Source organism: Panthera onca, chromosome D3, assembly GCF_046562875.1.
Source record: "Panthera onca isolate mPanOnc1 chromosome D3, mPanOnc1 haplotype 2, whole genome shotgun sequence".
NCBI lineage: Eukaryota > Metazoa > Chordata > Mammalia > Carnivora > Felidae > Panthera > Panthera onca.
This window is the reverse complement of record NC_138350.1, coordinates 87,739,902-87,760,686: the sequence shown is the minus strand read 5'-3', so window position 1 is coordinate 87,760,686 and position 20,785 is coordinate 87,739,902. Positions and strand designations below refer to the sequence as shown.

Here is a 20,785-nt window from a genome sequence, read left to right as displayed (position 1 = left end):
GCCGCCGCCCCATTCCGCCGCGCACCAGCCCCGGGGGCGCTGGCCGCGCGGTGCTGCCCAGTCCTGCCCCGGCGCCGGGCTTCCCAGAGGGTCGCGCAGCCCACGGCTATGACTCAGGCGCCCACTTGGTAACTCTGCCATCTTCCTGCTCCTTTCCCCCTCCCTCCCTTCCCCGCCCCCTCGGCCACCCCCACCCCCCCCCCGCTTCCCTCCGCCACCCTCACGCCCTCCTCCCAGACGCCCACCCACCCGCTCAGCTCTCCGCAAGATCGCAGAGGTGGCGCGGAGCCCGGCGAGCCGATGACGGACCCCTTCCTCCTGTCTTCAATGCCTCAGCGGAAGATCCCCAAGGGCTGGAGAGAGGAGGGCTGCCGCTGGACATCCTCCCGGAGAGGTTGCTCCGACCTGCTGCTCGGGGTGTATGAAACCGGGGACTGAGCGAGCCCCAGCCGCCGCCGCCGCCGCCCGCCCCGTCGCTGCCGTCGGACTGGACTGGCCCCCGCCTCGCCGCGCCCGCCGCCCGGCCCCGGCCCCGGTCCCGGCCCGGGCGCCCCGGGGCTCGCCCCGCGCCCGCCGCCGCCCGCGCGCCGACTGCCCGCGCGTCCTCCTGACAGCTGCGGCGGCGGCGATGATGCAAAGGAGGAGGGTGCTGCCGCCGGCGGTGCTGATGGTGGCGACCGGCGCCCGGGTGTGATGCGAGCGTCATGGTGGGGATGCTGGCTTCGCGGCGGTGAGACAGCGAGCGAGCGCGAGCGCGAGCCAGGGGCGGAGGACGCCGGAATTCGGATCTGGCTGCTGTGTGGGCTCGGATCTCTCTCCCCTCCCCTCTCCCCCCCCCCCACTCCGTTCGGTTCTCGGTTGGCACACTGAAAATCCCCCGACTCCGTCCTCTCCCGACCACTGGAAGTCTTCCCGTCTCTAAATGGAATTAGTGGAGATCGGAGCCTCTGGTGTAAGGAACAGACATGATCTATGGACGCAGTTTGTTTCACAGTGAGTACCTTTCCCGCCGCCGCGCGGGGCCACTCGCCGTCCCTCCTCCCGCCCTCCTCCTCCCTCGTGGCCGAACGCGCAGGGAGAAGCCTCGCCGCCGCACTCCAGCCGGACCCCGCAGTCCCCGCCAGTCCGGGCACCTGTAAACTTTCTGGCTTGCGGCACGGCCGGCCGGGGCGTGGGGGCGGCGCGCGGCCGGTGGTCGCTGGGTGTCAGACTCTGCGGAGGAAAAGCAGCCTTTGGGTCTGCGGGGACGTCCCGGGGGCGGAGGCGAGCACGTGCGGGCGCGGCCGGGAGCGGGCCCGGGTGCGGGCGCAGGTGGAAGGGGGCGGCGCGCGGGGCTGCCTGCCGGGGGGATGCAGGGAATCGCCCTCTTCCCGGGGCTTCTGGAGCTCCGCGGGCCCACGTTTCCACTCCAGGAGGTAGTGCGCGGTGCACCTGAACGCGGCGCTTGCGGGGAGGGCGAGTGCCAGCCTCAACTCCCGTGGCCCCCAAGACCTCTCGGGGTGCCTTCTCGGGGTAGCGCGTGCAGTGGAGGGGAAAATGGCCTCGGAAGGCATGGAGCAAAAGGCGATAGAAGAAAAACGTGCGGTGGGAATTTGTTATTAACAAGCAAGGATTCCGGTGCGAATCCTGTGCCACGCAGTTAAAAGCCCGGCTTTGTGGACGCGTTAGGCATGGTACTTGCTCCAACGTGTGATTCCACCACAACAGGAAAAGCAAAGTAAAGACACAGGGCGCGTACAGCCTGATATTGGTGGCTGTGCACCTGCGTGTCTGCGTGTGTATAGAATCATGGCAAGTTAAAATAAGAGGATCTATGTATATATATATATATTTTTCTGTTTAAACAGACAACAACTAATGTTTCACTCTAAAAGATGGCCAGGCAGAAGCACAAAGTAATAACATTGATGTACTTTCTCAAATACTAATAAAAAGGCCTACTGCTTTTCCTGGAATAATCTTAAAACGTAAATTTATAAGCCCCTGCCGGCGTGCTTCGGTTTAGGAAATCGCTGTGAATGATACTCTCCCTTCCCCCAATTCATCTTTAAGTGGAGATGCGATTATACACCTAATGGAACTTAGAGATTTTAGGCAACTGGGCAGAAAATAAATAACAACGATGAAGTGGAAGAGGAAAAAGCAGACCTTGTGAGGACCAGATTGCTTGATGACTTTTCTAGCTTCCGGTTTTACAAAAATATTGAGCCAGTCAAGATGTGCCAGTAAAACAGAAGTTCAGGTTTCAAATGGTCCTTTGCAGATTGACTCTTGTTGCAGTAAATAAAACCGAAAAAGAAGCTCAATACAATGCTTCTAGAAGTCACCTTTCTCAAAGTAAGAATCTATTTCTGGGTAATACCAAATATGAAGTCAACGTGAAGGTTAGAAGGAATTAATTTCTTCGCTTAGAAAATGCTGAGGACAGGGGTTGCTGGATGGGACAGTACCTTTTCATAAGAAACGTGTTTATCCTGCTGCCCAGTGCCTCCAATTCACATCCATCGGTTTTCCCCTGTGCCCCTCCCCCACCTGCCATAAGATTCGCCTGAGTATTTATTTTCTAAAATACAACAACACTGGCGGTGCGTTCTGGTCCCTCTTGGTCCTCCTTGTTTGCCTTTTCAGACTTTCCCCTGGCTTACGCTCTTCCTTCAGAGATGCTAGCAAAGCCTTTCTTGAAGGGCAGTTTGGACACAATGCGGGTCCCGAAATCCTACTGTAATGTGGCATTAGTAGATGACAGCATCCCCTCCGAAGTCTTGAGGAGCACATTTGCAGCTCAGGTCCCATCCAGTCTTAACTTGCATCAGTTCTGGGCACTAATTGTCCTGACTTGTACATTTGTAACCGGTTGGGGCATGTTCTGAGTTAGCTTGGAACAGTGAGCAGTAATAAACTTAATATGCTTTGATATTATTTGAGCTTTCTGGGGTTATCGAATATGATCATCTCAGTGTATACTAATATGATCTCTTTCTCGTTTTTCTTTTCTGTTTCAGTTGTAGCAAGTTTAATCATCTTCCATTTGTCTGGGGCGACCAAGAAAGGAACAGGTGTGTTTTTGGGGGTAAACGCAGTGGAGGACCTCTAATTACTTATGTTTCGCTATTTTTCTCATATTCTTAATATTCCAGAATATCTGAACATTTTATAGTGTGTCTAATTGATTGATTTTTGACTAAGACAACATTTCAAAATTAATTTACTAATGGATACTATAAGAATGTCCTCTCTATTTTTAGTCTTATAGAAAATTGGATGATGCGTCTTGTTTTCATTTTTTACAGAGAAGCAAACCACCTCAGAAACTCAGAAGTCAGTGCAGTGTGGGACTTGGACAAAACATGCAGAGGGAGGTATTTTTACCTCTCCCAACTACCCCAGCAAGTACCCCCCTGACCGAGAGTGCATCTACATCATAGAAGGTAAGGGGCAAAGAATCAGGGCTGGGGAGAGCTCTGAGCCAGACCTGGCCATCTCTATGCTTTGGGCGGACAGAATGCCCCAAGACATCACAAAGATTGGTTTTCGAGACCATGCACATAAATATCTCTTCAAGAATCAAGAAACTGTAAAATGTGGAATCAAGCTAATTATTGAAATTATTAGTAATGGGTTAAGATAAGTAGAGTCTGGCGAATAAAAGCAAATCAATAACAGTTAATTTTGCAGTTGGTTTAATTGATCCAGAATTCTAAATTAGTGGAATGGAGGCACAGGTTGGCATAATATTGCCTAACGTACAATGGTTTTGAAACTAGTATTTCATTGGCCAACAGTTAGTAGAATAACCTGTACAGTTGTTAGTGTTTCGTTAATAAAATACAAAAATACATATTTATGTCAAAAATAAATCTATAATCATGGTCCCAAACAATCTGAATGATAGTTGCCTTAATTTGTGCTAACAAGTGACATTATCATACTTTAATGCCAAAGTCAGGATTCCGAATTATGATGCTTCTTCTCATCATTCTCTTTCCTGACTCAAAAGATAAATAGTGCTGAAAAAGAGATTCATTTCTCTTCGAACATTTCCAATTTCCATTACCCTTGTAGACACCACTCGATTAAGTACAGCTTTCTAAAATAAATGATCATTTCATCTCGTGATGAAGATTTCAACATCACAAGTGTGAATACCTAATAGCCCCAAACCTGCAACCCTTCCCGCCCACACAGGCACAGACAGATTGGTCTACCTTAATGAAAAAGACAGTATATGTTCAATATCTGCTTCTAAATGAGGGGCATGTTCATTTGGTAGATGTTTCAGAGAAGAGGCTTTCTGTTTAACCGCTTTCAAGAACTTCTATCTAGAGGGACACCTGGGTGGCTCAGTCGGTTAAGCGGCCGACTTCGGCTCAGGTCATGAGTTCGAGCCCCGTGTCGGGCTCTGTGCTGACAGCTCAGAGCCTGGAGCCTGTTTCAGATTCTGTGTCTCCCTCTCTCTGACCCTCCTCCGTTCATGCTCTGTCTCTCTCTGTCTCAAAAATAAATAAACGTTAAAAAAATTAAAAAAAAGAACTTCTATCTAGAAATGATTCTTTTATCTTTTTGTAACTTTTAAGCTAAGGATATTGCCCTTCTCCTTTTTGTGCGTGAGGTTGAACTTTTAGCAAAGATACACTGCACTCCACGAAGAAGGAAAGAGACTCAGCTCTGATCATAAAGGCTAAAACTGAGAAATGTGGGCTCTGGCAGTTTTGTTCCTCAGATGATTGATAGAAAAGGAAACTGAAATATGGAAATTCTGGGTTAGACTTAGTTGTTCCCTTTATCAAGTTAGTATTACCTATCTATTATGTGTATATGTGCATGTATGCATAGATATGTATATAAAATTTTCAAAGACCTTATCATAGGGTAAAACATTTAATCCTAGGGAGTAAGTTTTTTTTTTTTTTTTTTTTTTTTTTTGGTCCTCATTTTATAGACAAGGAAACAGGCACAGAGGGGTTAAATGTCTTGGTTAAATTCACCTAATTCGTGTTTTGAGGAATCAGTATTTTAAAACTTCGAATTGTTAAAAAGAATAAAATCAATGACTTCTCTCATTTAAAGGATTAATTCAGAGGGAAAGTTTTGCGTATTAATTGTGCTTTCATGCCTATTAAAAAACATTGCTCGCATTTCAATCTCATGCGCATAGTCACATTCATTCTTAGTTATGTCAAGGACAAAACTTACAGTTGGGAAGTGGATAGAAGCTCCCGTGGCTATTGGTTATATTTCTACACCCTTTTTGAAGTACTCTATCCTAGCCATGGTTTTCCGTCCATGCATTTATTTAACAGATATTTTTTGAACAACTACTAAGAAGTAGCCACTCTTCTAGGCACAGTGTAGAGAGCCTCTAACAAAACAACCACGGTTCTTGCCTGTGGAACTTATAATATGGTCTGGGGACCATGCCCCTTCCAGTCAAAAATCTGAAGGCACCCCCCCCCCCAAACTAGCAGTGTTCGTTCGGAATAGGAGAAAGAAGATGAGGCTACAAGGGGGAGCAGGTGTTTTCACTCAGTTTTGTAAAACTTCCAGGAGAGAATTCTCTGTACAGAATGGCAGGTGCAGATGTGCTGAGATGTGGTATGATTGGGACCCACAGGGAGAATCGCGTGGGCTTGTGCGTAGGGTGAGGGGAGCGGCAGTGAAGAGGGGCTCAGGAGGCAGAGGGTCTCAGAGAAGGAGAACTTGGCACTCCATTGGCTCTACCCATGGACGTCTGAACGTTACATTCTAGACAGTGGGATGTCACTGAAATAAATTACGTAGAGAACGAACCCGCCCTTTGGGGGAAGTAACTGAAGGAAAAGAAGCAAGCAGGAACTATTGTGAAAGCCCACGTAAGCCATAGGAAAAGCCTGACCCGCACAAGTGACGTTGGCTGTGGCACCAAAGGAAGAGATGAGAGGTATTTAGGAAACTGAGTTGTGAGTGGCTGGAGGTAGGGATGGGAGATAGGAAATCCCAGGACGATTCCAAAGTGTTTGGCTTGGAGACATATAGAGGGAGGTAAAGGATACGGGTGGAGAAGGAGTGTTTAAAGGAAAATTAATGGGCTCCATTTTGGTGTTTATGGAGACGCCTCATAAAGACATTGGGTATGTGAGTTTTCAGCTCACTGGAGAGCTCTTTGCCGAAAATAGATACTTAGAGGTCATAAATATAGACTGTGGTTGAGGCTCTTAGTATGAATGAAATGATCCAGAGAGAGCATTTGGAGCACTGGTTTTTTTTTTTCTTTTTTAAATCTTTCAGAAAATACCGATGCCCGGGTCTGCCCCCAAGAACTCTGGCTCAGTTGGTCTTTGCTGGAGCCGCAGGTAGCGTTACGTTGCAATAGCTCTCCATTGGGATGCCAGTGGCCCCAGAGCACTGGTCTAGAAAGAGCAGAAAGAAGATAAGGGAATAGTCTTCTGAAAAACAGCGTGTAGGGGATGGGAGAGTAAAGGAAAGGATGACAGGGAGGCGGTGAAGGACAAGCCAGGGAGATGGACCGGAGACGAGGCGAAAGAGGCCTCAGTACCTAGCGCAGGTGACATTTCAGGAAGAAGGGAGAAGCCGAGGTGCCAGTTGTGACGGCCAACAAACCTGAGGTAAAAGCGAACACATGTATTGCATGAGGCCCCTGAGACGCTGTCAGGGAGACCCTTTAGGAGGTGTGCACTCGGTGCCCTAGCAGGCGTGGGGGCCGGCTCCCAGCGGACGGAGGTGTGGGTGTGGGTGGTGTCGATGGACCCAAGGTGGAAAGGCAGTTACTTTCTTCGTCTCTCCGTCTTCTTGCAGCGGGGGCAGACTGTCATACTTAATTCTGAAAGGAAGAGCCTGTTCTGTAGGAAAAGGTGCCTTGAAAGTACAAGAGAGGGCTAAAGGATTGGCTAAGTTTCTGGAGGTAAGGCGAGGTTCTGGTAAACACAGGTGGCGTCCCAGTCACAGAGAGGAAGACTCCTCGCATGGATCTCAGGTTGTCCTAGAATTCCCTCCAATCAGAGGCCATATTCTGTACCTATGTTCAGGTGAAAGCGCCCAGAGTTTTCAACGCGCCCAATGACACGGTAAGACTTCTCGAAAAGGAACTTCCGATTTACATACCAGATGACTTGCAGAAGATGTTACAGAGAAAGGCAGCCGTGAATTGAGAGATTTGAAGGGAAAGAACATGTAAGTGTAGGGAGTTGGACTTAGCTTCCAATGGCTTACGTGCACCATAAGCCGTTGTCTTGAACTACAACCACGTGCTCTTTGTTTGGTTATAAGTAGGCTCCATGCCCCGTGTGTGGAGCCCAATGCAGGGCTTGAACTCAGGACTCTGAGTTCAAGACATGAGCTGATATCAAGAGTCAGATGCTTAACTGACTGAACCACTCAGGAGCCCCTATGACATCCTTCTTTTTAAAACGTTATTTTACTGCCTTCTAAAATTCAGTTAGTGGGATTTCGTGTATGAGCGCGTGTGGTTGACGTCTGCACGATGGACCAAAGGAAAGTGAACTGTCCGCGTGTAGTCCTGCCTAGGGAAAGCCATAACGCTGGTATGTGTCCCGACGGAACATTGAGAGGTTTGTTCATCCACGTTGGAGGGAACTTAAGTGACGATGAAAATGAAGGAAATGTAAGTGAATTCGTGTTCGATGACCATGCATTTCTTAATAGCGAAAAATAGATGGATATTTGTTGATCAACAGATTTTTATTAAGTAAGTTAGCACAGGGCTGCTCTCTTTGCTTTAAGGTTCCCTAGCCGTACATTATTCACATCGGAAGGAAATATCCTATTTTCTGAAATCGTTTATTTCCTTCGGAAACTTATACTGGCTTGCCAAAGAGGAAATAAACCAGCAGGCACATTCTATAAGATGGTAATAGGTATAAATGTTATACTGAATGCTAATACATATATGGGTCCAGTGTCTTAAGCCTTTGCCTTTTTGTGATTGAACTAATAACCTTGAAGGGAAAAAACATAGTTTTCCAAGTGATGTCTTAGGATATTTTCCAATTCATAGATTAAAAAAAACATCACTGGAACTTCATCAAATCTGTCATTAGGTAGTAACTACATTTGTTGCCCTTTGTGAATATATGTTACTGGTAGATAAAATCATCCCTGGTTTTGCCGGTAAGAGCAGTAAATGTCTCTTTTCAATGTCCAAAGACTCATAAACATTTTTAGAGATTAAAAATAATCCCCAAAAGAGTCTTATAACACGCATTGACCTTTAACCAAATGAGCTTCAGTTTTATCCTCGGGGATCATCAGGGTTATATTTTATTCTGTAAGTCTCTAATTTCCAAGTCATCGTGTATCTCAGTTCTCTATCCATTTTTGACATCCATGCACACAAGGCTTTAATTTTAAAGCCATCAAGGGTGATATTCAATACATATTTAAGAACTGGTGTGGTGGGGACAGCAGTCGTTCGGAATGATTACCGACCACATGGGGATCAGGCCTTCCTTGTGCCAGGTCTTAACTTTGAAGTTTCTGGAGGGCGTTGGTCCCCGAAGAGGGCCACATGGCAGGGAAACACTCAAAGGACTCGAGGCAACAGCTGTTTACTAACTAGGATAAATATGTGCGGATATTTCGACAACTGTTATGGCCATTCTGGGGTATCCTGGCTGAATATCAATCTGGAGTGCCAGGATTTTGAGCTGTTTTGGACATGACAAGGGAGGAATGGAAGGGTGCTAGCAAATGCATTCATGTAGAGGTTGATAGAGCCACTGGCCCTCTGAGGCTCTTCCTAAGAGAGCTATCAAAACGGTTATGAAGATAAGCTCGTTTACTCTTCTGCCCCAAAGAGGTATTTTTTTCTTTTTTCTTTTCTTTTTCTTTTTTTTTTTTTTTTTTGAGAAATCCTCAATGATAAGTACTATGCTGAGTGCTGAAATACGAAGGTGAATAGATTTTTGTCTTTCGTGAGTATATTTAGAGAGATGGTTCTTTAAAGCAAGAGTTTCCTACACAAACAGGAGTTGGCGAAATTGGAGACCGATACTCCAGAAAGTGGCAAAATACTTGAAAGTCTGAAAGAGCATGAGGCTTTCGAAAACACCTGTGCCTCAAGCGGCCTCAGCTTGGGCTGTGTCTGGAGGGGAAGATCCTGGAGGAGTGAAGTGTAGGACCCGTAAAGGTCCTGCATGTCAAGTGCATTGATCTTTTTCCTGTAGCTGATAGAGAGTTGCTGAATAAGTTTAAACCTGCGGGTGCCGTGGTAAGGTTTGTGCTGTAGAAAAACTACTCTTAATATCTTCGTATGTGCGCTTGGGTGCAATCGATACATCTCACGGGGACTTTCGAATGTTTGGATAACTCTGTGCTGAACGATTCTTAAGTGGTTTTTGACCTCAAAACTGGATACTTCGGCAAATACGGGAAAAGGGACAGAAAGAGGTCTTTCTGTTTACTAAGCCCGATGGTAGTGGTCTTTCACAAAAGCACGGTGATCATCGGGTCTGTGTTAGATATCTAAATGGTCATTTTGTGTCTGAATAATGTTTTGTGCAACATCATCAATTTTAAGGAGCATCCCTGAGACATTCTTACGGGAACGTTTTCCCTTAGAAGGCTAAGTATGACAGACTTGCTTTGTGCTCCCATGATGTCAGACTCAGAGTTTGATAGAAGATCTACAGATAAAATTGGAAGTCGCGTCACAGAAATCAAACTAAAGACTTAAAAAACGGCCTCCTAGACATACTCTTTCCTTTTTTTCAGCTGCCCCAAGACAGTGCATTGAACTTTACTTTGATGAAAAGTACTCTATTGAGCCGTCTTGGGAGTGCAAATTTGATCACATTGAAGTTCGAGATGGACCTTTCGGATTTTCTCCAATAATTGGACGTTTTTGTGGACAACAAAACCCACCTGTAATAAAATCCAGTGGAAGATTTCTATGGATTAAATTTTTCGCTGATGGAGAGCTGGAATCTATGGGGTTTTCAGCTCGATACAATTTCACACCTGGTAAGTAAGGGTTTGTTTGTTTGTTTGTTTGTTTTCTCATACAATTATTTTTCTCTTCCTTAGTTTTCTGTCCTCATAGTAAAAGAACATTTGTAAGACGGCTTCATAGGTTTTCAAAGAATTTTCTAGTTCTATTCAACATCACACCTACCGTGCTTTCTCTTTTCGTTTTGTAATGAAATGAAATTTCCTGAACGGAAAAGAAATTTTCCTTAAAATTTAGCCTCCACTAGAGGTGAAGTGTAGTGACTCAGGGGTCTGTATGATCATCAGGAGCACAGTTAATTAAATGGACTTCCATTATGCTGAAATGTGTAATTTGAGAGGTGACTTGTAATAAAGAAACTAATTACAGTATACATTGAATCCCTATAAACTTGAAAAGACAATTGTAGTGTAAAATGTATCCATCTAAATGATCTTTGGAGAGCTTGAATAAAAAATTCTTTTGTTCTGAAAATTATAATTTTTAAGGCAAATAGATCTTAGCAAAAAGCAGTCTAATCCCTTTTTAGAAATGCAAATTCCTAACAGTTGTGATGAAAGCCAGAGGCCCTTAGCAGCCAAATATTCATTTGCTGCAGACATTATCCGTCATTATATAATTATTCATCCTGGGTCCATTTTCCTTTTCACCTGCTAATATTAAAAAAAAAAAAAAAAAAAAAAAAAAAAAAGGTCTATGATGTTGACTGGCTCACTTGATGATGAGTTGTCATTTATTACAATAAAAATTGGTTATCACCTTTTTAAATTGCAGCGTCAGGCTGAAGCGATTTGACATTTGATGAAGTACAGTCCTTTTTTTTTTTAATGGAAAGATGACTCAAACTTACCTGAAGCGCATTATTTCTATATGATTACATATATTTTTAGTTTGTGTGGGTTGCTTTACTGAGGCGGTAACAGGCATAGGTGACATTGGAAGATGCGTAAAATTTGTTGGGGTTTCTATTCTATGTTACACAGGTAACATAAGAGCAGGGTTCTGCTGCTCAGGTGAAGCGCTACAATTTTAAAAATAATTAATATGAGATTAACGATGACTGTCGTTATGATATTATGGTTTATGTCGAATAGGTCATGTATTGACAGCGTTGTACGTATCAACCTCAAGCATTAGGAATGTTTTTATAGTATCACTAAGAGATATTGTGGTTTTAATTGTGCTTTGTTGATACTGGATCCTTCACAGGAAGCAGGAGTATTTCACCCTGGCGATCAGACTAGCTTGATGTGCTCCAAAAAGTTGCAGACGCTGAGATTACTTTAACTAGTGCTTGAGTTGTGAATGGAAATACATTTTTTTTTTTCTTAACGGATGATTTTGGGCACAGCCAGGACTTAAAGATAGCTCTAGGTTTTTGTACGTTATATTTTCATCCTGGGATTGGAGATCGGGGGGATAGTGTCTAGGACTTAAGACTCAGGTTGTATAAAGTTGTCGGGTCCACTTTATCAGCGTTAAGCGAGGCTATCCACATTTCTAGCTCTGGTGGAGATCACATAAATGGTGGAGCCCAGTCTGCTTTTCCAAGGGTTTTGAAAAGCCACTGTGTTCCCTGTGCAATGTTCTTTGTGCCTTGTTTCTTTAGAGCCCCTTTTACTTTATCTGTATACAAAAGGGGATTTCACTGCCATGAAGGACTGGATCAGAAAGGAACGAAAGGAGATGGTTCCGTGAAATTGAGGATGAGTTACGGATGGACTGAGGCTTCTGTTTCCACTCAGATAAAGGAGAGTAAACTAAGTGCAGGGGGAGGCGCACACTTGGCATATGAAGGAACAGTGGGACCATAAAAGGGAGATTTGTAAAACTTCCATGACTGCAGACTCTGACGTTCCGTGGCCCAAGGCCATTGCCTGAGTGGCACAGTAATCTGCTACTCATTCCATAAAGAGCCAGTATTGAGGAAGCCAATTAGTTAATGAAAGAGGAAGGGGGCAGGGATTAGTAATCATTTAGACAGCGTTTAGGGAATAGGGGGTCAGGCAGGCTTCGGTTTAATTTGGGTTAATTTGGACTGGGGACGATGCTTTAAGTGGTGATTTGGCGAAACTAAAGCCATAGAGTTCCTGAAGTCAGCGTCATGACTTAAAGTCGAAAGCCTTGCCGCAATCACCAAGGCATCCAAATGGACCAATTGGAGGGGAGAGCCCCGCCCACCAGGTCACTTGCAGAGCTGGACCCCAGCACAGCTGTGAGGAACACTGGTTTGGGGCCATCGGGCCTCAGCCCTGGCTTTCTTATTTCTGGCCTGCTGTAAACTGTGGACATGATCCTTAATGTTCGGTGCCTCAAAATTTCAGTTGATAAAATAGGGACAATACTGACCACCTGTTTTTTGGATTGTTTGAACACTGGCCGCCTGCCAACCCATGCATCCTTGTGGATTTTTCACTTCAAATACGAGATCTCAACTATCAGTAGCTATTGTTTTTATTAATTTGATCATGTGTTGTTTAAGAACAAAGTAGGGATTGGCATCGTTTATTGGGAGAACAAGTATCCCTGAATTTTTCATTTACAACTGCTCCTTCTCTGCTTTGGGGAGTGAATGTGCGAAAGTAGTACCTGTAAGATGTTACTTTTCCTTGTTAGCTTGTTTATGTGGGTCTAGGCCTCCTTGTGGGGGTTATAGTTATGCCTGATGGCAAGTCATCAAAATCGTCAAAGAAGAAATAGCAGTGGGAAGGCCAGGTGGTCTTTATTATTGTTATGAATTTACTACGATCTGGAATCTCAGTCTTAATTTATAGTCTCAGAAACATGAAGTCAACACACTGAGAATGTACTCACATTTAGGAATTAATCATATCAACCAAGCTAAAAAGGCTGAATATACATATGTCTGTGTACACGTTGATACATGGTACACACACACACACACGTACACATGTGTAAAAATATATGCCTTTTTAATAAGAATGCTTCAAATCACACAGCCCAGTTTTTCTTGTAAGCAAACATACACACATACACAGAAACAGATAGAAATGTTTCTATTTCTTAATATCTGAGATATAGAAATAGAAATAGAAATGTTTCTATTTCTTAATATCTGAGTCTCTGACTTTTCTTCCTATACGGCTTTAAAAAAAACAGCCTTTTAGTTTGGGACTCTTATGTTCCTAGTAGCTCTGCTTCTGGACTGGTGGTGGATGGGAGCTGGCTACCTAGAGGTCATGTGTAGATATGCAGTGTAGGAGGGCAGAGCCAGGGACGATGCCATGGAAACACTCTTAAAGGGGTATTTCCGGGGCACCCGGGTGGCTCAGTCGGTTGAGCATCAGACTCATGATCTTGGCTCAGGTCATGATCCCAGGGTCTTCAGATCGAGCCCCGCGTTGGGCTCAGTGCTGATTGAACAGAGCCTGCTTGGGATTCTCTCCCTCTCTCTCTCTCTCTTGCTCTCTCTCTCCCTCTGTCCCTCTCTCTCTTTCACACTCTGTCTTTCCTTTAAAAAAAGGGCAGGGGGGGTATTTCCTATATCTCGTGACACATTGAACTAGTCCTCACTTTTTATTTCATGGATTATGGCTACTTTTGGATACTGTGTCAGTGCCCAGGCCACAGGGCACTGATGAATCACCTAGGGAGTAGTCGAGCACGCATAGGGTTGTGAGGGTGGGCAACATGACACAGGAGTCGGCTGAGTCTGGTCCTGGGATCTGCAGAAACCAGGGACAAGGGTGAGGCCTGGAGAAGGGCAAAGGGGCCTCACTGATACTCTCCCACTTCTGAGAAGAGGGATGAGTTCAGAATCCCTGAAAATGTTAAAAGCCACATGATGGGAAGTTTGGTAGCCCACAGATAATTTAGTGAGAAAACATAGAAAAGTGCTCATAGTAATAAAATGATATCGTTTTCTCATCTTATAGGACATTTTTTTTAATCTTAAAGATTTAAATCAAATGTCCTGCAGAAAAATGAATAATGATTAGCCTAGGCGGGGGGTGGGGAAGAACGAGGAAGAATTGAACGGGCCGAGATGGAGATACAGTGAAAATTTATTAGCACTATTATTAACACTTTCATTTTTGAAAAAGAGGCTGTATTTTTTGGTACTACTTAGACAAATACAAGTACTCAAGCTAAAAAAAAAAGAGACAATACTGTAGTTGGTAATTTTTAAATGAGTTTTCAGAGCAGAGGAATACCCTTTCTGTGTAATCCACATTTTTTTAAAACTCAAACTGAGAATGCTTTCCGCGTAGAAAATAATTCTCCCTTACAGTACAGCCAGCTGCCTACATGCTTCAGTGTTCTTTACCCCTGGAAAATATAAACAAAGGAGAAACCTGTAACATCTGCTCTGTGCCCAGCCCAGTAGCATTAGGAGGGACTTTATTCAATCTTAAGGAAGAAAAAACATGCAGGATGCTATCTTTTGGGGAAAGTAATCCTTCCAATCTCTATTTAGGAACAACTATCTTTTGTGAGCTTTGAACTTTCCTTTCTAGTGGAGACATTTTCTGCTAATCACAGGCATATAATGTAATGTTTGTGAAATCTTCCTCTTTTGCCGATCTTTTTTTCTGAGCTGGTTTTATGAAACACACCCTCTACATGCCCTATGAGAGAAGTGCAGTAGTCAGGTGCTGCCATGGAAGGGAGTGGTGTTGTTAAATATATTGCAATTATTATGATACTTTGTACTTAAACAGAAGCTTTCATCTGAGAGCTCAGAGTGTTTGAGGAACATTCTGCCCAATTCCTAGCTTCTTCTTAGACTCCAGGCCGATTGACATCAAAGGCAATGGAAAGGACGCAGTGCAGTGCAGTGATTTAAACTGAGTGTTCTAAGATTTCTACGCATGTTAAATGAAATATATTATTAGGTAAAATATTGTCACGGACTCGATGTTATTTTAATTATCCAGTGTGGTGCTTTTCTTCTTATTTGAAATGTGAATGCATGTGTGAGTATTAGCCATATTGACAGCTCCTAAATTTTCTTCTCTATGTAATCAGAGTTCTGATACATGGTTTGGTAAGAAAGAAAAAAAAAGTAAGTGCTTACATCTATTTATCTATATCATTTTCTCAACGACTGAATTTTAATTTTGCAGTAAGAGCTGAAAGAATAAAAGGCTGAAGTTGAAAGAAGGGCTTGATTTGATTAATACAAGATTGAATGAGTTTAGATCAGATAGCATTGTGTGGTCTTTCTATTATATTTACACTGTAGACCCGAAATAGTCTAAATTCAGCACAGCAAAGGCTGTCAGACAGAACAGTTATGAAACAGAGTCACAGTTCCTCTTTTATTTTACTGAGGTACCATTGACATGTAACATTGTGTTAATTTCAGATGTACAACATAATGATTTGATATTTGTATACACTGGGAAATGATGATGATAAGACTAGTTTCCCTGTCACCATATACAGTTATATAATACGCAATACATTATTATTGACTACTGTCCCCGTGGTATACATTACATCCCTATGACTCATTTATTTTATGACTGGAAGTTCATACCTCTTGATCCCCTTCTCAAATGTCACCCCCCCAAATCCCCTCCCCATCCGCCCCCCACCCCCGGCAACCATTAATTTGTCCTTTGCTTCTGTGAGTTGGGTTTTATTTTATTGTGTTTTTTTTTGAATCCACACATAAGCGAAATCATACAGTATTTGTCTTTCTGTGTCTGATTTACTTCACGTAGGATAATGCCCTTAAGGTCCATTCATGTTATCACAAATGGCAAGATCTCATTCTTTTTATGGCTGAGTAGTATTCCACTGTGTGTGTGTGTGTGTGTGTGTGTGTGTGTGTGTATTTGAATTCATCTTCTTTATTACATACATAATTTTATAATATTATATATACACGTATACACACACACATATATACAATCTTCTTTATCCATTCATTCACTGATGGACACTTAGGTTGTTTCCATTTCTTGCCTATTATAATCAGTGCTGCAAGGAACATAGAGGTGTATATGTTTTCAAATTAGTGTTTTTGTTTTCTTTAAATAAATACCCCGAGGTGCAATAGCTAGATCGTATGGTAGTTCTATTTTTAGTTTTTTGAGGAACCTTCATACTGTTTGCCACAGTGGCTGAACCAATTTACATTCCTGTCAACACCAACTGTTTTTATTTCTTATCTTTTGGATAATAGCAAGTCTTGGAGATGTGAGATGCTATCCCATGGTGGTTTTGATTTGCATTTCCCTGATAATTAGTGACGTTGGACATCTTTTTATGTTGGCCATTTGTATGTCTTCTTTGGAAAAATGTCTATTCAGATCTCCTCTGCCCATGTAAAAAAATCAGATTATTTGTTTTTTGTTATTGAGTTGTATGATCTCTTTATATATTTTGTATATTAACCCTTTATCAGATACATGATTTGAAAATAGCTTCTCCTAACCCATAGCTTGCTTTTTTATGTTGTTGATGGTTACTTTACTGTGCAGAAGGTTTTTAGTTTGATATAATTCCATTTGTTTATTTTTGCCTTTGTTGCCATTGCAAGGTTTTTAGTTTGATATAATTCCATTTGTTTATTTTTGCCTTTGTTGCCATTGCCTTTGGAGTCAGAGCCAAAAAAAAAAAAAAATCACCAAAGATTATGTCAAGGGTTTTACTACCTATGTTTTATTCTAGAAGGTTGTATGATTTCTGGGCATATATTTGAGTCTGTAATCCATTTTGAACTACTTTTTGTGTATGGTGTAAGAGAAGGGTCCAGTTGCTTTCTTGTGTGTGGCTGTCACATTTTCCCAGCACCATTTATTGAAGGGACTGTCCTTTCCCCATTGTATATTCTTGCCTCTGTCATAAGTTAATTGACTGTATATGTGTGAGTTTATTTCTGGGCTCTCTGTTCTGTTTCTTGATCTGTGTGTCTGTTTCTATGCCGACGCTATGTTGTTTTGATTACTATAGCTTTGTAATGCAGTTTGAAATTAAGGACTGTGATGCCTTCAGCTTTGTTTTTATTTCTCAAGATTTCTTTGGCTATTTGGGACCTTTGTGGTTCATAGGAATTTTAGGATTATGTGTTCTCTTTCTCTGAAAAACGCCAGTGGGATTTTGATAAGGAGTTCATTGAATGGATAGGTTACTTCGGCTGATATGGATATTTTAACAATATAAGTTATTCCGATCCATAAGCACAGAATATCTTTCCATTTATTTGTGTCTTCAGTTTGTTTCATCAATGTCTTGTAGTTTTCAGTGTATCGGGCTTTCACCTCCTTGGATAAATTAATTCCTAGCTATTTTTTTGAAGCAATTATGAAGGTTTTTTTTTCTTAATTTATCTTTCTGACAGTGTGTTGTTGGTGTATAAAATGCAACAGATTTTGTTATTAAGTTTGCATGCTGTGACTTTACTATGTTCATTAATTAGTTCTAACGGTTTTTTGGGGGAGTTTTCAGCACTCTCCGTGTATACAATTATGTTGCCTTCCAGTAGTGACAGTTTCGTTTCTTCCTTTCCAATTCGGATGCCTTTTATTTCTTTTTTTGCTCCAGATAAGACTTCCAACACAATGTTGAATAAAAATGGAAAGAGTGGGCCTTCTTGTCCTGTTCCCAATCTTACAGGAAAGGCTTTTGGCTTTTAACCATCGAGTATGATGTTAGCCGTGGGTTTGTCATATAGAGCTTTTAGTATGTTGATGTACATTCCCTCTTTACTTGCTTTGTTAAGAGATTTTATCATAAGTGGATGTTGCATTTTGTCATGTGCTTCTTCTGCATCTTTTTGAGATGATCATATAATTTTTATGCTTTATTTTGTTAATGTGGTGAATTATATGGATTGGTTTGTGGACATCGAACCATCCTTACAACTCTGGGATAAATCTCGCTTGGGCATGTTATATACTGATCATTTTTACTTAATTCAGTTTGCTAATATTTTGTTGAGGATTTTGCACTTGTGTCCATCAGGGATAATGACTTTTAATTTTTTCTTTCTTTCTCTTTCTTTGTTTCTTTCTTTCTTTGTTTCCTTGTTTCTTTGTTTGTTTGTTTGTTTCTTTGTTTCTTTCCTTCCTCCCTCCCTCCCTCCCTCCCTCCTTCCCTCCCTCCCTCACTCCCTCCCCCCTCTGTTCCTCCCTCTTCTTTCTTTCTTTCTTTCTTTCTTTCTTTCTTTCTTTCTTTCTTTTTTCTTCTCTCCTTTTTTTTTTTTTTCTTTTGTGGGGTGTCCTTGTCCGGTTTTGATTTTAGGGTAATACTGGCCTCATAAAATCAGTTAGCATTTCCTCCTCTTCAATTTTTTGGAAGATAGATATAAAATCTTCTTTGAATGTTTAGTAGAATTCACCATCTGGTCTTGGATCTTCCTTCATTGAGAGGTTTTTGATTACTGATTCCCTCTCCTTGCTAGTGATTGGTCAATACAGATTTTTTACTTCATGATTCCATCTTGGAAGACTGTATGTTTTTAGGAATTTATCCATTTCTTCTAGGGTGCCCAATTTGTTGGTGTATGACTATGCACGGTAGTCTTTTATGATCTTTTGTATTTCTTTGGTCACTTGTAATTCCCCTCTTTCATTTCAGATTTTTATTTGAGCCCTCATTCTTTTTTCTTTGTGAGTAGAGTTAAAGGTTGATCCATTTTGTTGGTCTTTTCAAAGAACTAGCTCCCAGAAATGATTGCTCTTTTCTCTGGTCTTTTTCGTCTTTATTTCATTTATTTCCACTCTGTTTCTATTATTTCCTTTCTTCTGCTAATGTGGGGCTTCATTTGATCTTCTTTTTCTAGTTCTTTAGGTGTAACATTAGATTGGTTATTTGAAATTTTTCTTTTTTTTAAATTTTTTAATGTTCTGTTTATTTTTGAGAGAGAGAGAGAGAGAGAGACAGAATGTGAGTGGGTTAGGGGCAGAGAGAGAGGGAGACACAGAAGCTGAAGCAGGACACAGCACAGAGCCATCAACACAGAGCCATCAGCACAGAGCCCGATGCGGGGTTCGAACTCATGAACCGCGAGATCATGACCTGAGCTGAAGTCGGACTCCCAACTGACTGAGCCCCCCAGGCGCCCCTGAAATTTTTCTTGTTTCTTAAAATAGGCCTGAATTGCTATGAGTTCTTAGAACTGCTCTTACTGCATCCAGTTGAATTTGGTAAGTTGTATTTTCATGTTCATTTGTCGCAAGGTAGTTTTCGATTTCTTTTTTTGACCCATCGTTGTTCCGTAGCATGCTGTTTAATCGCCTTGTGTCTGTGATTTTTCCAGTTTTGTTTCTGTGATTGATTTTCGGCTTCATACATTTTGGGTCAGAAAAGATGCTTGATATGTTTTTAACCTTCTTAAATTTAAATTTAAATTTATTGAGACTTGTTTTGTTGTTCTTTTCTATTCTTTGCTTCTTTTCTTGTTCTCTTCTGTTGTGGCTCCATGTCTTTCTTTGGTGGGATGCTCAGATTTCATTCTTAGTATCTTTCGTGGCTCTGTAGGTTTTTGCCTTGTGATTACAGTGAAACGTACATATCAGTTCATAGGTACCAGTCTATTTTAAGTTGAGAGCAGGCTGAGTTTGAATGCATCCTGAAGCTCTATGTATATACTCTTTTCTATGCTTTGTGTTTTTGATGTCGCATTTTACATCTTTTTCTTTTCTGTATCCCTTACCTAATGGTTGTAGTTATGGTTATTCCTACTACTTTTGTCTTCTAACCTTCATGCTAACTTTATAATTAGTCCATGGCGTTTACTTTTACCAGTAAGGTTTTTAATTTTATGTTTCTTTGCTACTAATTAACGCTATTCATTTTCTGCTTAAAGAAGTCGCTTTAACACTTCTTATTAGGCCAATTTAGTGGTGGTGAACTCTCTTAGTTTTTAAGGAAAACTTGGTATCTCTCCCTCAATTCGGAATGATAGCCTTGCTGGATAGAGTGTTCCTGGTTAGAAGTTATTTGCTTTCAGTACTTTGAACAGAACATGACAGGCTCTTCTGGCCTACAAAGTTTCTGCTGAAAAATCTGTGGATAGTTTTGCAGACATTCCCTTGTATGTGATAAGTTGTTTTCTCTTGCGGCTTCTAAGATTCTTTCTTATCTTTTACTTTTGAGATGTACCTATGATGTGTCACGGTGTTGATCTCTTTGGGATCATCTTATTTGGGATTCTCTGGGACTCCTGGACCTGGATGTCTGTTTCTTACAGCCCTTTGGACCTCTTGGATGTAAGCCCTGTTGATTTTTAAAGCCAGATGTTTCGGAGGCTCATCTCTCCAGTGCAGGTCCCAGGGGCTGGGATGCCTGATGTAGGGCTCAGGCTTCGTGTTCCTCAGTGATACATCCTGTGTCTGTGAGATTCCTCCTGCTCGTGCATTGCTGTGCTTGGGGGGTTTTGGGTGAAATCATATCTCTGCTGCTTCTACCTTTTTTAATATGGCCTCTTTATCCTCTATTGTAGAGGACCTGTCCCAGTAGTTTTCAGGTCTTTTTCAGAGAGAATTGTTCTGTATGTGACTGTCGTTTTGATGTGTCCTTGGGAGAGGTGAGTTCAGGGTCTTCGTATGACATCATCTTGAACCACATCTCACATTTTTTTTGGGGGGGGGGTGGTTATTTTTTAAGAAATCGAATTTACAACTTGCGAGTCACAGAAGTGACAAAAATTTTAAGTGTGCAATGCGTCCCAGGGTATTCGTGCGGGGGCAGTTTTACCCATCCCTCGCTCCCACCTAGCCTATGACTTGGTTAATCTGATCTGTACAATACAGGGGTTAGGGGGAAGAATGAGGAATGAAGAGAGAGACAAAATGCTGTTTGGGCTCGGTGGGTGTTCAGGAGAGAAGTTGAGAGTGGGAGAGAGGATTT

At 42.3% G+C, this 20,785-nt stretch overlaps 1 protein-coding gene across 11 annotated transcripts in view; it reads left to right on the top strand.

The window, feature by feature from the left end:
* The first annotated feature begins 219 nt into the window (after positions 1 to 219).
* Positions 220 to 20,785, top strand: part of NETO1 (neuropilin and tolloid like 1) — a 125,750-nt gene continuing 105,184 nt past the window's right edge. For 6 of the 11 annotated variants that reach the window (XM_060614087.3, XM_060614084.3, XM_060614085.3 and 3 more), the window contains exons 1-5: positions 226 to 993; positions 2,184 to 2,337; positions 3,003 to 3,056; positions 3,291 to 3,428; positions 9,727 to 9,975. In XM_060614087.3, the coding sequence (XP_060470070.1) occupies positions 2,250 to 2,337; positions 3,003 to 3,056; positions 3,291 to 3,428; positions 9,727 to 9,975 (529 nt within the window). In that variant the 5' untranslated portion in view covers positions 226 to 993; positions 2,184 to 2,249. Of the gene's footprint in view, positions 994 to 2,183; positions 2,338 to 3,002; positions 3,057 to 3,290; positions 3,429 to 9,726; positions 9,976 to 20,785 lie in introns of all 11 variants that reach the window. The other 5 variants (XM_060614082.3, XM_060614083.3, XM_060614089.3 and 2 more) reach the window with 3 other exon arrangements.